Source organism: Ischnura elegans, chromosome X (assembly GCF_921293095.1).
Source record: "Ischnura elegans chromosome X, ioIscEleg1.1, whole genome shotgun sequence".
NCBI lineage: Eukaryota > Metazoa > Arthropoda > Insecta > Odonata > Coenagrionidae > Ischnura > Ischnura elegans.
This window is the reverse complement of record NC_060259.1, coordinates 57226635-57244530: the sequence shown is the minus strand read 5'-3', so window position 1 is coordinate 57244530 and position 17896 is coordinate 57226635. Positions and strand designations below refer to the sequence as shown.

Here is a 17896-nt window from a genome sequence, read left to right as displayed (position 1 = left end):
GACAAAGGGCTGTTGTAAATCAGTTTCGTCTATTTTTCAATCAGTGGAGTGTTTATTTAGTGCGGTACGTGTTGTTTTTTAAGCTCTTGCATTGGCCGTCAGCGCTTACTATCGCTGAGTCACGCGAAGTAGACGCTGTGAGCTATTATCAATACCAAAGACGTTAGATAGTTTGTTTTTGTTCAGGACTTCATGCTTCTCTATTGCTCCAACGAGCTTCATGTTGAGTTCTTGATCATTCATTTTGAGATCGACACTATACGGCCGTCAAAATACCACCAAAACACCACGTGGTCTCGTGCATCTGAAGTCTGCAACGCAACTGCAACCGCGGGCCCACGGTTGCATGTGACTGGTTTCAGACTGTTTTGAGATCGTCAAAAACCAGTCGCGTCGTGTGCGCCTCCCCACTCAATTACATTGTCGAGGTCACAAAACAGTTGCGCGCGCAACTGGTTTGCAACGGTAGTTGTAAAACAGTCACACCGTGTGCGCTGGGCCTAAGAATACTTTGTTTCCCCATGTGGTCACACACACAAAGCAGCCCTGGGGTAGGTTGAGAAGGCTGTTTGCCTTAGGACCCTCTCTGAGGCCCTATAAAGCTATCCCATTGCACAGTATTCTGAAGTTCAAGCTTATAATGGATAGTGAAGGGGGAAGACACCAAAAGCCTCTAGGAAAATGTTTCCTATTGGCCCCATATGTCTCTCAGTGGCATAGAATGCACAAAGCTTTTATTTGCAGGCAGGTTTTTGTGATGTAAGGCATTCCTCCTTAAAGTAAGAAAATGTTTGTGCATTTTTCCAAATCAAATGCAAAAATGAAGGTATTTTTTGAAGACTGAGGAGTAATGCCTCATAAATAATTGAATACCTACTCTGAAACTCTCAATACATATTATCACCAAAAACCACTGATCTCACAGTTCAATATTTTAGTGTTTGAATGCCACTTCTGCACTGTTACATGTTTCCTTCCTAATCCTGAAGTAGCTAATTATCCTGCTGCTTATCCTCAATTGACTTAGGCATTTCATGTCAAGTTTCAATACTATCAAATTATAAGTTGAAACAAAACGAGATACTGACTACATATTGGTTCTTTTTCCAGCTTCTCAACTTTGCTCCTTTCTCCTGCTTTCTTTTGGCTGTGATAACAGTACACATTCAACTGGAAAACACTTCATATCCATGTTATTTATGCCGTACAACAAATCATTTGTGTGCGAAAAATATTCATAACCTTATACCTCTGTATGCTTCCCCTATTTTCCCTTAGTCCCTTCTGCCAACCAGTCGATTAAATTGCATGTGCTTTTGTGCATTAGAGAAATTTGAATGATATCCAGGATACCTTCTATGAGCAACGTGCTCGAGACGATTTTCCCTTGTGTGGGACATGAACTTTTTTTGCATTTCTTTGAGAGGGGTACTTTTAAATTGTCATCTCTCTTCTGTGCCATCAAAGCTTGAATGCCATAGGTTTTCATCCGTCGAGTTTTAAACAGGTACATTTCTGCTTAAAAATACAAAATATATGGGAATATATCTATAAAAAGTCATACAAATTTTGAATGATTAAATGAGAATTAAAATGTCCATGCTCATTTTCTGACCTTTCCCTTTAGTGCCCTAGGCTGGAAGGTTAGCTAGAAAAATGGGAAGGGTAGAGTTCTGTAGGGACTTGTGCCACATTAATAATTTCTATCTCTGGTCATTCATAGCCCCCTTCCTTATTGAGATTAAGCTAAGAAACTGAAAAACTAAACAAATTCAAAGTTTCCTCTAAATTTCATACTCAGTGTATATAGACCTAACTCATAAGATACGTTAGTTTGCAGGTGACTACACTATACATTACAAAATTTCCAAACTTCTTGGCCAAAATTTATTTAGTTACTCATAGCATCATATTGACTAATGAAGTTAAGGACTTCGCAATAGAGAGGAGAGTTCAAAAACGTTTCTGCTTAATTTTCGAGCCAATGCGTAAAACAGTTGCATGATATCTGGTGAAGAGGATAAGGCCAAAAGTGGCATTAGTTGCAGAAATTGACAAAAATATTTTTTATAACTTGTATTACAAAGTTTATGGAAAATATATCCAGTTATGTTGTGTATGTTTTGCATTGAAAGAAATCATAATATGCCAGATAGTGCTAATTCCTTATTTTATGATTTGGCAGCAACACATTAGGGTGGCTTATGGAGAACAACATGGAAAACAAATCTCCTTTAGAGCCCTTAGTATCAACTAAATGTGGAAGACACTACAAATGCCTATTTTATTTTTATAAATTACCTTATTGTGATACATATATAGATATCCTTGCTGTACACTTTCGTATGCCAATTTGTAAGTCAAGTTTAAGATGTTTGAGAAAACTTATAATGCCATGTGCCAATGAATATTTAAACATGTGCCATTCCATTTTATGGGAGTGTATTTGCATTAGTATGTAGATGTGTTTATAAATGTGATAAGATGTATGTTTATGTGAAATCAATGTAATTACAATGATTGTCTGTGATAAAATGAATGGTAATTCATCTGTGATGAAAATATTTTCCTCGTGCTATTTACTGATGTCCGATGTTGTCAGTTTCTGTTTTTCGTAACTTCAGATATTTTTGTTTGAACTGTTAATAATTTTAAAATTATTTATCATATCATTTTTAATAATGTTTATATGCTTGTAATTTTGTTTAACAAGGAATAAAAAGTTGTTTGTTGTCTAATACCCTTATTTCATTCTTTCATTAATTTATAATGTCAATTTTGTTGGCCTTCAGTATAAACATAAAGTAATTTTACTCTGTAATATAAGCATACTTCAGTTTTGAAGTAGGGAGAAGTGTTTTGCAAAAATTTCAAGCTAAGAAGACTTGATGTAGTTTTTATAGAATAGTTTCAAGGGTATTATCGTGGAGGACACTGAATTATAAAAGCTTTTTTCCCTATTAACCCTGTCTTAGTCGCATGGCATGTAATTGATGACAGGTTATTTTCTTTTCCCACTTAAATTTTGTGTATAGTTAGCCATTGTCATTCTGTGTATCTTATTATTTTGTGATTCTGAAATAACCAATGATACTTTTTTTGTTTTTTTACATCAGTGGATTAACAAAAATTTTTTTTTTTTCGTTTTTGGCATCTGATAGACACCACGCAACAACTTGTGTTACTCAAGGCAATATGCTAGCTATGAAGCTTATTTCTGGCATTAGTTGTCTGTAGTTTTTGTTGAATGCAAATATGTATTATAATATTTTTACACTCTATTCATGATTATTAACAATTTCTGAGAAATTAATAAAAACCGTTACTTTGAAAATTTGCATTCTTGTTCTTACAAAGCTAAACTATTTTAATTCTTGGCCATTCGAACATTTTTTGGTTATGAAATATCTTTTATCAGTATGTTCTTATGTGTAAATTGTTCTAAGGTAATCGTTTAGATGAGGTGGTCCGTAATGAGTGACTATTCTGTCTACCCTCGTTATTAAAGATAGTAAGTTTATTCACATCTACATCTACACAATACCCCGCAAGCCGCCTAAAAGGCGTGTGGCAGGGGGTGTTAGGACACCAGCTGTTTACAGATAAAAGAAATGAAGTGCTCTCATGAAAATTTATACAATAATGAACTCGTAATCAGACAAATTATGTGCTACGCACTAAAATTCGAGAAGAATCAATGGCTGGCTAATTTTAGTATTTCATGAAATTCTTGTGGGGGAAATTAATGCCAAATTAGTGTAGCTTGAAAATAATTCCAACTGTCAAGAACTTCATTTATGCGAAGGTATTTTCTGAATTAGTGGCAGATCTTGTGAGGATGATGTTTCAAAATGCTGTGTTACTATTAGAGAGGAGGGAAAGGATGATAGAATTTGACAAAATCATGGATGATGTACCAGATATGTATGGTTCTGGCAGGTATACACCTAAACTCTTGCTGAATGAGGTGAGGGAGGGAAAAATGCAAAAGTACTATGGGCAATTTCACAACCCATGCATAAAATTAATTTATTGTAAATTAAATGTTGCATTTAAAATAATTATTTGTGAATGTACGTACTGAACTCAGACATTGCTATTGCTGTCTATGGGGACCGTGAAACTAAATGTGTTTTTAATGTGCCTGATAAAGGGCTAAAGCATTGTATTGCTTCAGAAACTGAGTTCCCCTCTATTGTTAAATTTTCTCATAAATATCAAGTAAAATATGGGGCTATAAAACTTCTAAGTCATAGACTCTTGAGCACATAGTTATTATTTTCATGTACTCTTGGGGTACTATATTCCGCGTAAAACAATTTTGTACGTTTTTATGTATGTTTTTATCGTAGTTATGAGAATATTTGTTTCGAAAAAATAACGATATAGCCTAACGACATTCAATGTATTTATTGCTCATTAGCTAAGTGAAGCACTACCTACAGTACCCCGAGATTCAGCAGCATGTGGACATCGAACTTCGCGCGTTGTCGTTTCAGTGCGCTTGACTTATCGCTTTTGTCACCAGATAAGGGCGTCGTCGCGCATATTTGAGGAAAGGAGGGCTAGGCAGGTAAAGATTGTTTACAAGGTATTTTTGAAGTTAACGGCCGTGGTTGATGATTGCTGCCGATTTTTTCAAATATAACGTATTCCATTGATGTTTAATGGGGTTTTCTCCCTTTCAGTGCTATGATTCTATGATTGATATTATTTTCTTTCTGGATGAAAACACTACGAGGTTGATTTTACAGAGTTTCAGCTTTCAGCAAGCATGTTTTTAAAGTGGACCGTTATTTTATCAATACTGGCGATTTTCGCGAGAACTGGTGAGTACTTTGTTGTAATTATTCATGTTAGTATTGTGATTTCGAATAGCCTGGTAGGGTTTTTGAAAAGATATTGTAGCTTATGAAATTTATTTTTTGAGTAACAAGGAACGTGTTGTTGAGGCCTTACTGTTTTCTAGAGAAGTTTTCTTCTTAAATCAATGTTATTTAATTTTAGCTATGAGTATAATGTGTTACCAGTGTAAGTCCACGGACACAGACAATCCTTATCAATGTGCGGAATTCATGAATGGAGATGAGGATATTAAACCTACCCCCTGTACAGATGTCTATGGTGCCAAATACTGTATCAAGTTCACTGGCCGGCACGAAGGTGAGTAAACTCTTGTCAGATCCTCCGTATTTTGAGAATTGTTACTTTTATATTCCCAAACTGCCAAAAATCAATGAAGGGATACTGGAATTGCTAGCTTGTCATTCTGTAGGATGTTCTTTCATGGAAGGCCGTGCAACGATTTTACGACTATCTTTGAGATCAATAAATTATTCAATTTAAGTGATTGTATATACTCAGTAATTTGTTGATTGACATCACTTCGTGATTTCAGGTAACAAGGGTGATGAGAGCGAAGACAACTTTTTATGTCAGTTAGTTTTGAAGTAAACGGTTATTTGCATGTTGTTAAGGCTGCACCCTTGTGACATGAATGAAACTGTTGCCCCATGGCACTTGTACTTGAGAATATTCAGTGTTGGGGGTTTAGTGGATGCGTAAGTCAGTTAGAGATCATAAGTAAATAAATTGCTTAATTGATCAGTCTGTGTAAAACCCGTATGAGTAGAAAAAGCATGCATTCTCATTTAAAGCATACTATAGATAATCAATCAGTCTATGAAAAAGTCGGTGATCCAACTTTTGTATTATTAATTTATTTAATTATTTTACGTATTTAATGACAAAATTGTGAGATAAAACATATATGCTCTGTGAATGAGAACAGTGGAGGCTAAAACAAGCGCTGTAAATACCATTTCATGTCTGTTAATCATTGGGAGGAATGTGTCCCTAGGTATTTTTTAGCAAAAAATATAATTAATGATATGTTAATGCTGAAAAAATAGTAAAATAAAATGGATTGTGTGGTCCAATAAAATAATTGATCGATTCACAAGTCTAAATTTGCATTATCTAAATTATATCATTTTTCAATCTTATTCCAATGCCACAGACTAGTCCTCATTTTTATTAAGATTGAATCTTCCTTTTATCAGCAGTTCGGGCAGTAATGATTCAATCTCATGAATTATCAGCTTTAATATATTCAGTGCTGTGTATTATGTATCTTAAATTGATGATAATTATTTGCCACCAGACTGTTGAAGCTGCAAAACTGATGTTTGACCCTACAATCTATGAATTAAATTAAATCTTGAGTCAATGGTATCTCCATTTTTTCAGGTATTGCTGCGTTAATGTTTGATGAGTATGACATTTTGTGGTCAATGCCAGCCACATCAGAAAATATTCAAATGCTGATGGGTGGAAGATGGCTTGTGTTTTTACTGCCCCCATGGTGGTATATTTAGAGGCCAACTTCCCCTATTTGGCATTTGGCTCTTTTCGTTAGGTATATACTGAACTAGCCATGAAATGTCAAAATCAACATAAAATTATGCAACAATACTTGAAAACCCTGGAGAAACCATCGTAACAATGTTGCAAATTTTGCTCTTCATTAGGGTCTTCAAAGATTCTAATTGTTTGAGGGGCTTGGGAGTAATCAGCTAACTATAACTACACCCCACAAGTACTGGGGGTGGTGTGTTAGGTTGAGCATGTGGCCATATTTTACAGTGAAATATGTTATTCCTGAAAAATGGTTGCTCAGACATAATAATGTAGTGGATTTTGCTCAAGTATGTAGTTAGCAATGGCTGGTGAACAATTTGTTTAATACGTAAATAATAACCTTTTCACGTGGATAATAATTACTCACTCTCAGAGTCAAGGAGGACCCCAACTTGATTCTGACCTCTATGATTTTAAAGATGGTATTCTTTAACTGGTTGAATGATTGTGGTCTTCACGTTAAAATCTTGTAATTCCACTTTGCAGCCTTTGTATTCCTTTTAATAATGATCCATGGATGCTTGTTTTAATGGATATTCCTTTTTTCATGGATACCAGTATGCAATTCTTCAGTTGAATTATAATGTTGTCTAAAATGGAAGTAATGAACACAGATACTGTGATACCTTCAGTGAACAAGTGCTTAAAATACTGTGGTCATTGTAACACACTCTTTATATCACTTCCTTCTTTTAATCAGATTTTGAAAAGCCCCAAGGAAGCTTAACAAATGCTGTGAAACACTGACATTAATAAAGATGAATATCTTGGGAAACAAGTAGAATGATAAAAACGTATTTGAAATTTAGGGTATTAGTGCTTTCCCCTAAATATTTGTGTTGTTTGTTTTGCAGGAGGATGGGAAACAATCAGGTCTTGCTCTTCTCTAGATCATGGAAATTACTGTATCTACGGTAGCCAGCCCGGTGATCAACTCGACTATAGATCTTGCATGTACACCTGTTCAACAGATGGATGTAATGCTGCAAATAAAAGCAAGTTTTGCTTTTTAATAATGCTCATTCCTGTGGCATTGCTCACCAAGATGTATTTATGAATCAAATTTTGAATGCCATGCTTCATGAGTACAATGCATTACTTACCAAATCAAGTTTTACCATAGCTGCAGTACTTTTTGATAAACGGTAATGGTGCACCCAGCAGATTTTCTAATCACATATGATTGAATTTTCTAATAATATGTTGAACTTGAACCTGATGAATTTATGACAAATACTGTCTTAGCTCAATTTCATTGAGTAATATTTTCAGTGAATGTTGTTTTCGAAAACTGTGGTTGAATTTTTCTGCAATTCTGACGTGAATGCTTAATTAGGGCTTGATATGATTCTTAAGTTTTGGAAATTCCCAACTTTTTAGCCTAATAGAACCTTGAATTAGGAAAAATCTTTCTGAAAAACAGTACATGCTTTGGGAAATATGGTTATTATTATTGTTAATTCCAGACTCGAAATGGATCCCATCTCATAGTATATTTGATTAGTGCTATATAGCCAGAGAACACATCTCCTAATGAGACTGGCTTAATCTCCAATGGACTAATGTCATGGTATCCACATACCTCACCAGAAAATTAAAATGGTGGTTTTTTAATTGATTATTTCTCAAAATTTAACTGGCAGCCTTTTCTAGTCTGAAAGAAAATATATGCTTTCCGATGAAATGAATTTTCATGTTCACAACTTTCCTATTGGGAAAATAATTTCCTAGTACAATAGACCCTTTATGATAAGGTGACCTCATGATGTGAGTTTACACGTGCCTTTTTTATTTCAAACTTCGCTGATATTTTTTCCTTTCGCACAATGTGTCATGATTAATCAAACTCAGAACTTTTTTTTTAAACAAGCACATTTCAACATAGCAACATTTACGTGCAGTGATACTCTTAAAAAACTGATTCCTCATCCGGAAAGAATGCAATTCAATATCCATGAGCGTTTGCTTTACAATCAGTCCTTCAGAATAGATTAATGCCATAAAGTAAGAGTTTACTGTATGCAAAGTCTCAGATTTACTGTGGTTATTTTTGTATTTTTACCAAGGAAGGCTAATGCTTTATTTTCTATTCTGTTTTTCATCCTTTTTTGTGAACCTATTTTTAGTTTATGAATAAGAGTTTCAGTTCTGAAAGAAGTGTCTATTTAAGATTTACTAATTGGTCACATCAGGATGTCAGTACCAGAGAACCTTGTAACATATTGGTTTGAGAAGTTAATAAGTTAGCAACAGGAAGAAAATCATGTCCATGTATTACTATAAGCTTATTAAATAGTAAGCAACATTTACCTGCCTTACACGGTACTGATTGCATTCTAGTGATTGGAATTCGTGATGTGTTTCCCTAGTGACAAGAAATCCATTCAGTTATGCTCTGATGAAAATGAAACTAAATTTTTTGTAGCACTGTGACTCTAAATATTGATTTCATTGTAGTTACCTCCCTATTTTCACCTCCTGTTCTGTCATGCCTGCCCTTCACCATAACGTAGCACATTGAGTTTCAAGGTAGGTGTTGTAATGTGTCGAACGCCAGACAACTTCCACCCCTGTTAGCATCTTGAATATACCCAGTACATACAATATAGTAGCACAGAGACAATCCATCTCTTGCAATATTTGAGAAATGAATGTAACTGGGTGAATGAACTTTTTGGGCAAGAACTCCATGAAAAAGTTTTAAAATACATTAAAATACATGTTACAATTCATTCTGAGGAATGGAGCCAAATGTTTTGAAGAACCTGGGAATATTTGCCCCTTGGATTACTTTTTTTCCTGGTTATCATTCTGAAATGTGGGGAATTTTTTTTTTCTATTCGACATGTAAAATGCCTTTCCTGCTCATGCTGTAATTGTAGCCTTGATAACTTTGTACTTGGAAATAGTAATCTCATACCCCATGATTGTGGAGAATCGCTCTCAATATTATGCTCTGTATATTCTAAGCATTATGAAGGTATATTTGTTATTTTGCATCAACAGATGAAAGTGATTTTAGTAAATGTAACTTATAACAAGAGCTATTTTTAAATGGAATTCAATTTATGTATTGTATATGAATGTTGGCTTTTCATTTATTTATTAGTGGATTTTTTTCTGCTATCCTGGTATAAATGGATTGCCTAAAAACTGAAAACTGTGTTAAGTGTTGTTGATTGTTGATGAACACATTTTGTATTTTTTTACTGTTCACTAATGAGAATTAGTGTTGACTGCATGCCATTCCATCCAGAATTCCTTCCGTCCATCCTTTTCCCTGATTATTTAGTTTTAGCGTTTTGACATTATTCTGTATAGGTTTGATTAATGTGCCTTTTTATCATGTAAGATATTAATGATCAGGTTTTTGTCACATTGAGGTATGCATATTTTTATGTGATTGGAAATGTTAAAAAGTTAGTTATACTTTTGAGGAGAAATTTTTATCAAATTGTTACACAAGGTAATGAAAATGCTCTTGTGAAATGTTATTCTTAAAAATACATTTGCGTTATTGAATGTAGTATTTTGTATTTACAAATTTTTTGATAGAATAAACAAACTTCCTCAAAATGTTGCAATTCATTTGAAAGTTTAGTAATTTGGTAGGTTTACAACTATAAATGTTAAATTTTTATTCTTCATTTCTCTCTCCATTCTAAATTTCTGTTCCCTTGTGCAAGATATGCACTGTCCTGTATTTTCCTTTGGCAGTATATAGTTCATTTAGCATCTTTGTATGGTACTCTCATGAGCAGAATATGATAATTATTGAGATGTACATTTATTTGGTTGGGAGCTGAAAACTGGTGTTACCAAACTTGCTCATATGCTTATAAGAAAGACATAATGCATACTCTCGTCTTATGTCGCATTGAATCCTGGTTTCTGCTTTAGGATGAACTTTTGCTCGCATCTTCAAAGTTATGTCCTATAAATATTTCTTTGTTGCACTCGCCATTGTCCTCAAAACAATTCTATTTATGTTGTGAGTTTAACATAAATGGCCAAAGAGGATCTTTCTCTTGAGTTACTATTCGTAGCGCTTTTATAGGATAAAATATTTGACATATACATATTGGGGGGTACCCAACACCACCTCGTGGGGCCGCCCACACTGCCGACATTTTCAAAACCACAGCTGTAACTTTTTTAAATCATAAGATGGCACTATACACCTATAACACTTTTCCCCAGATAAAATTCGTGCTTAGATGATGAAAGGTGAACGTTTTTTTTAATACGAAGAGGTTGTAAAAGAAAGAAAAATTATTGTGCTAATAAGACAGTAAATGTTGGACCCTCTCTTCTTACCAGCGTTTGCCTAATTTTCTGCAAAATTTAAGAATTATCATTAAGTCGTTGTCTGAAACTTGGAGATGCCAGTTTCCAACTAGAGAACTTTCCGTACTGATTTCTTTCGTCACATGGTACTAACGACAACGTAGGATGTATTTTCAATTAGTAAGAAGAGGGACAGGGGGGTGTGGGATACCAACATTTGGAATTATTCATCATTTAACCCACCCAGAAGCTCTACCAATAACTTCCACAAAAATGACCTTACGCAGATGAAATAAAATGGATGAGGGGCAAAACAATAGTTTGATGAGAAAATTTGCCTATTATTATTTACATTACACTTTTTCAACCGTCAACGTGTCATTTAGCTATCTTCCTTAAATCAAGAGAGCATCCACTTTCCGAATGAGAATCCTCGAGACCAGCATATTTCACTCAACTATTCCACAGCATCTCTTAATAAAATCGTCAGTCCCAAATCCAATAAAATCGTTCCGGGAAGAATGCAGGTAGAGTACCAACATAAATGTTAAAAAGTTATTCTAATTAAACATTTCAGGCTCGTGTCAATTATCACAGGATGCCACCGCACGCAACACAACTAGAAAACCCATGAGAAAACCAATGTAAACTCTATGAGAAAACCATAGAAAACGACGTCACTGCGCACAGCTGATGATTCTTGTTTAAAGTTGCATTTCAATTTCGACTTTCTTTTATTGCAATTCCATGTGCCTCGTCCAATGATACAGATGTAGGTGGTTTGGTGGCGTGTCTGTCGGGTATACAGACTCATGAATTCGAACTACGTAAATTGTTACTATTTCTTAGATAATAATTTAAAATGGAAGATATATCTCAGGAGGACATCCATAAAATATTGGAATACTTCTCCAAGAATACATATAAGGCTAAAGACACGGATACCCAGGTATTGTGAGGGTATTTTTTCCATGCTGAGTGAGGTAGTGTTTGCTGTTTCATGCTTTGAATTACTTTTCTGTAGCTGTGTGCTTATGTTCAAGGAAGGTGGTTATGTAACTTTTTCCAAAGTACTTTTGTGGAATATAAATTACTGTCAATTGAATATGGTGTGAACATTGGTATTGGCCATGGGCATGTGTTCATGTACCATGCATAATTTTTGTGTGTTATCATTCCTTATGCCTAGGATCGTGGTTCATATGTTGTAAAATATCTTTGCAAAGGTTGATAATAATCTGCAAGGATAAGTTCATATTTTTGTAGCAAATGCTTGTAAAAGTTTCATTGTGAATAGCATTTCAATGAATGAGATTGAAGCCTTATTTCTTTTTCATCTATGGCAACGTCTTATGAATTGCTGTTGTAATATTTCTCGTGTAAATACGTATGGTAGGGTTATGTGTCGTCGAGTATTAGGAATCATATCATGCTTTCAATCTACTTTAATTTTTCTTAGAGAGATGAGTAGATGCTTTCGGCGAGAGGAATGACATAATTCTGTTGTCATACGTATCCAAGTATATGTATTCTCACCAATTTATTTAGGTTAGTATGCTAATTAAACTCGAGTTTTAGGTAACAACATTTAGGTCCCTTTGCTGTCATCTCCCCTGAGTAGGTAGTGTGCATTTTGTGGTTTCAATCATCAGCCTCCTGGAAACCTCTCTTTAATAACTTTTGTGGAAGTTTATTATTTATAATTACGTTAACTTCGGCCAAGAAAATTAGCTTTGAATAAGTTTCCATGAGGGAAATCTAATAACATTTTATGTGGTGTTGCCCATTGTAATTAACCCATGTGATATTGACAATTGTAATGTATTAATTGTGTGACATTCATTGCCCTCTATGATATGCCTTTTTCACCGAAAATCACTTTTCCTTATTTTTAGGGTGAAGACGTGATGCAGAAATGCCTCGACTTAGTGGCAAGGGATTATAATCATATTGTAAGTTACTAATATACTCAAGATGTTTTTGTAATAGGTATTATGTAATAAAAATTGAGAATTTGTTATTGTATCAGTATTTGATATGAGGAAGAATGATACTTGAAAGCGCTTACCACAATGGACACTTAAAAAGTTTTAGCTATGCTCTCTGAATATATATTTAGTATATCTTTTTGTCTTATTGAAGACGCGACCAAGAGGCTTATGCATGGTTTCTCACAATTAACTCCTATCCTTAATTACTTTCCATTGTCATTGCTCCAATTATCTTGAAGGAATGCTCAATTATAATAGCTTAATTCATAATGTATGGATGTAAAACATTCAGATGTCAAATTTGACATTTTTCATGATGGTACATTTTGACTAATGACATAATTGGTCCAGCAGAAAGTATAAGGAACCATGCTCTACAACTTTTAAAAATTTATTTAGTAATACAGAGTGGACTAAATTAAAATATGACTGCTGTCTTGGTATTTGGATGTATGGTGGGTGGTATTTTCATTTCAATGGTACAATTATGCTCTATGTCCAATTATGTAATGTGCCATTTGGAATACTGTCACAGATCATGCTTTGAATTCTAATCAGATATATACCCAAGTAGTATTGTTCTGTCTGGATATCATTCTAAGTTCATTTTTGATTATTTATCTGTCAATTGATTATGCATTTGTCAGACCCATATATTAAAAGTAAAACTTTTTATTACTTAAGTGAGATACAACATTAATATTTGGCCAATTAAGTAATTGTCTTATTAAATATATTTAGACTAGCTGACCTGGCAAACTTTGTACTGCCTAATAATCACTGAACAGTTTATTATACACAATTTATTAATCAAGAGCATCTGCACTGTGATTTTAATAATTTTTAATATATTGTATTAAAGTAATAACATATTCAATAAAAATACAGAAATAAGTGTTACAGCTTGTTAGAAAGATATTTTCTGTATTCAAACTACATCGGTACATAGTCTAAGGCATGTACATGCAGATTTTTTGCAATGAATTTTCTCATTTTTATGTTTTAACTTAGGAAATTTAAGACGTCGTGGTCCTATAAAGCAGTTAATAAAGTCAAACCCATTCTTGGGGCAAGTTTATGCCATGCTACACCAACACTTTACTGAAGCTCTAAATCTCGTGAAAATAGCCCCTTGGGATCAGCATTAATATGGCCTGACTCATGGCTCGCTAGCTATAACTCGGGTTTGAAAAGTGCAGTGTTTAAAAGTGCCCTCGTCTACCCTTCACATTCAGATTTATTCTCTCGAGTCAAGTACCTTCTGGTATACAACGTTTTTGTTTTGTTATCAGGTGTGCAAACAAATAAAATGGATGGTTTACCAACTCGTAACATCCCACATATATTTGACATTGAGAAAAACATTTCATATTCAGACCACAAACACTCACTTTATTATTAGTTTATTGTCATCGTGAATGCAGCACGCATTGGAAATTAAATTTGCTAAAACTGAATGGGAAAATAGTGTGGTTTCCTTTTTAAGATTTCACTTTTTCCCGGCGTATGATGGCGGTGAATTCTTCTCGGGTTTCCATCCGGGTGAGCTCCATCTCCATCGCTGCCGACGTTTCGATAGAATCCTTTTCTATCGTCATCAGGGCCGGATGACGATAGAAAAGGATTCTATCGAAACGTCGGCAGCGATGGAGATGGAGCTCACCCGGATGGAAACCCGAGAAGAATTCACTGGTTTCCTATTATTTTTTTATTGCCTAAATCGAAAGATTATTACTCCTGGGGTACGTATTTCACGCTTATAGATTTTTAAAGGACGATATCTATTTTTTGCGATTCGGTATGACATCAGTCTGGTTCCCGCTGCCGCCGTGTCATGTGACCTTGGGGGAGGATATGTGCGCTGCTAGGAGGTAGCAGGGTACCCTGATAGCAGGTAGCACTTGGCTTAAACAAGGATTATTAACACCTTATCAAACGAAGGAAACTTTCTGACCATAGGCAGTTTTAATAGGTGATTATTAAGAGATGTTTCCCTGAAGTCTGTGCCTCATGCATACATTGATAATCTCAGACGATGTAAAACTCCTATCTACTCATATAGAAACTAGGTCCCTGTAATGTCACGAGGAGTTGCATTGTATGGGTGCCATTCTGGCCTCTTTCAAATGCAGTTAAAATTGACCATTAACATTCGCCTGAAGTGGGATTTCTAAAACAAAATAATTAGTATATTATGAGTATACTAATGGTGGGTAAGGAATCGAAATCAATGCCTTTCATTTTCTATGATGAAGGAAACTACCCCATTGGTTGGAATCATGGGAATTCTCGGAATGAGAACTTCTTTGAATATTCCTTGGAGTATAGTCACTTGAATCGCATCGATTAACAGTTGTTTTTTAATCACCAAACGAATTCCATTTCATAGTTTTGGTTGGTTTAGATTTCCAGGCATAATTACCTCCACACCAACCTTCAGTTGTAATTTGCACAGTGGTAAGCCAGGCACAACCAAGAAGTTTAAAAATTCAGAGAGATAGTTAGAGACTTCGTCTTAGTTTGTTACACATTCATAAGATTTGAATGACACAAGGGTGCCAATGATTTGATTCTGAAACTCATAAGTTTAAGTGATCCACATCTTCGTTATTAGCCACCAAAATTGCTTGCTCACTCAACCATATGTGAATTTTGTGGCCACCAGTCATGTTTCGGAACACCTTGTTGTTGAGCTCATCTTGAGATGAAATGAAGTTGCAAAAATTCCAAGGAAATTGAATCAATCCACTCGATTCGTCGACAAGAACATGGCCATTACCGATAGTCAGCAATAGCTTGGAGATTTGTTTACAAACACGGCAGTGACACGTATATTCCAGCTTGGCGTAGCTAGAATTAAATGTTTTATTACGTTTTAATAGTTTAAATGTTTTTAATATTGTCAAGAATCTCAGTCAATAAATTGGGAAAAACAAATCTTATAGTTTTGACAGACTTCACAGCTTTTGCGGTGTTACCAACTCCTAAAAAAATACCTGTAAGAAAAAGAATAATTCTTTCGTTAACTTTTAATATTTTGCAATATTTATTCTCTTATCCGGGGCTGAGACAAATCCAAAAATCAAATATCATTATCGGTAGAGCCATTCCTGAGGTGCAACTATCACAATTTTCAACTTTCTTAGGTATATAGATATTTTGTTAACATCTGTTTGTGACAGTCATAGATTATATATTATTTGGTTTTCTGCAAATACCAGTCCTGTAGAATAATTGGGCTAATTGTAGCTATGTAGCCTTTTAACATGAGAACAATGAAGTGAACTAGTGAAATATGTTCCTTCCCTCTATTCACCAATTTCTTTCAATGAATTTGGCCTTTCATAGCTTCTCATCCACTTTAAAGATCTTTAGGTTAGTGCAGTCTTGTACCTGCTATGTAAATGTCTTTGGGAAATAAATGATATTTTGCCCAGAATGATGACATGCCATAACCAAAATGGCTCACTCCATTGTTTTAGTTTGAATGCACAATTAGAGATGCAAACTATAGTGGCCATGTCTAGTGTTAAGGAAAATAATTTACGGCTGTTAGAGGTTGTCTTTCTTATTGTACAGTGACATATGACCCAGAGATTTTAGTAAGCCCAATACAGAGCTTGAAAATCTTTCCCTGATCCTCTGTGGTGGCTTGTTTATTAGCATTAGGTCTAGGCAGACTTTTTATATTTTCATTTGAGGTAAACATTGAAAATTAAACTGTCTAGATGAACAAAACATATGCATACAATCTCCCCTCTTTGCCTTGCTTGTATTGCTGACAGTCCCTTATTTGAGTTAATCTGCCACCTTAGGTATAGACATGGAAAACAGTTGAAAATGCTCTTTTCGATTCAGTGTTGTTTAAGAGGATAAAAGTGTTTAGTGTGGAAAAATCTAATTTAGGGTAAGTTTTACTGACAGTACAGTGGAACTTGGTTAGTACGTTCCTCCTTAGTACGTTTTCCTCCTTAGTACGGCGATTTCCCTCGGTCCCGGTACCATCCGAACAAAATACAGGTAAAAGAATTTGGTTAGTACGTTTGAAAAAATTGCGCTTTCCTGGTTAGTACGCTCAATTGCTTGCCGTGACGCAACCCGCAATTCGTTCTCTAGTGTCTTCTTAAGGGTCGCAAACGTCTGAATTCATGATTTAATTTATTATTATTAGCCATTAACATTCTTCCATTAATTCCACATCTCTTTCTTCTACCGTAATTTATCCAAATGAATTTCTAAATTCTTGTGACGTGATGAAAAATAAAATGCGGCCATTTTTTGGGAATGTCTGACTATGAAAAACTACAGCCAATAAGAAGCCCCAATTTTCCCCACCCCGAGCTCCTCACCTTCTGTTGCCTTTGGAGCTTGGGAGCACTTGGGAGTGCCCACTGCTGCGCACAAAGTTCATGAGTGGGCAATTGTTGCTATTGCACGAGTTATCATGATGAAGAAATGAGTCTTAACGGTATTAGACAATTCCCACATTATCTAAAACAGTACTGCTCCATAAACTCGACGTCGTGCGTATTTACTTGACTACTGTTGCGGGAGCAGACGATCCTCTGGATCTCCACGCGAAGCTTAGCTTAAAAATACTTGATCTCGGAACGAAAGCAGACGACATTAGACAAATTTTGAAAGTAAATTTCAACTGTTTAATATAAAATTTTCTTGTAATTACGTCGTAATCTAATAATCTTGCGTGTCATCAGTTGATATATCGATCGATTTTACAATCGAAATGGTATCATTCCAGAAGCGAATGTCTACGGCTGTTGCCGTAATTTGAAAGTCAATATAATTTTGCCCGATTTTTATGATGTTTAAAAAACCAGTTGACTTACTCCGGGTTGTTGTTATATTCTCCGAGTACGCTGTGAGAAAGAAAAATGACTTGTCTTCGCTTGTCTGAGCTTCACTCGTCCTCGTTCTGTAAATAGATATAGGATAAATCACGGGAGATAGACGCCGTAATCATGAAATCCTCTCCGGGATGTCCATGAAAATTTGCGATTTTTATTCACATGGTATTGTTTTTCATGGTAGCGCTCATTTTCTTGATTTTAAATGTGAAAAGAGTTCAGGAAGGCGATCCTATGAGAACTACTGATAGTAATTGTAATTATGACGACTTTTTCACTGATTGCAATAACCCCGACTGCTATTATTTACTTTCCTCGTTAGTACGTTTTCCT

General features: G+C 35.0%; 2 protein-coding genes across 2 annotated transcripts in view; both read left to right on the top strand.

Moving 5' to 3' along the window:
* The first annotated feature begins 4513 nt into the window (after positions 1 to 4513).
* Positions 4514 to 9802, top strand: LOC124170883 (U-scoloptoxin(05)-Sm1a). Its single transcript, XM_046549909.1, has 4 exons — positions 4514 to 4591; positions 4689 to 4829; positions 5008 to 5163; positions 7275 to 9802. Exons 2-4 carry the CDS (start codon positions 4775 to 4777, stop codon positions 7475 to 7477), a joined length of 414 nt encoding a protein of 137 aa, XP_046405865.1. The 5' UTR covers positions 4514 to 4591; positions 4689 to 4774; the 3' UTR covers positions 7478 to 9802.
* Positions 9803 to 11472: 1670 nt separating this feature from the next.
* LOC124170805 (myotubularin-related protein 14) overlaps positions 11473 to 17896 on the top strand; it is a 36123-nt gene continuing 29699 nt past the window's right edge. Inside the window, exons 1-2 of the mRNA XM_046549770.1 lie at positions 11473 to 11656; positions 12603 to 12659. Of these exons, the coding sequence (XP_046405726.1) occupies positions 11570 to 11656; positions 12603 to 12659 (144 nt within the window). The 5' untranslated portion in view covers positions 11473 to 11569. The remainder of the gene's footprint in view (positions 11657 to 12602; positions 12660 to 17896) is intronic.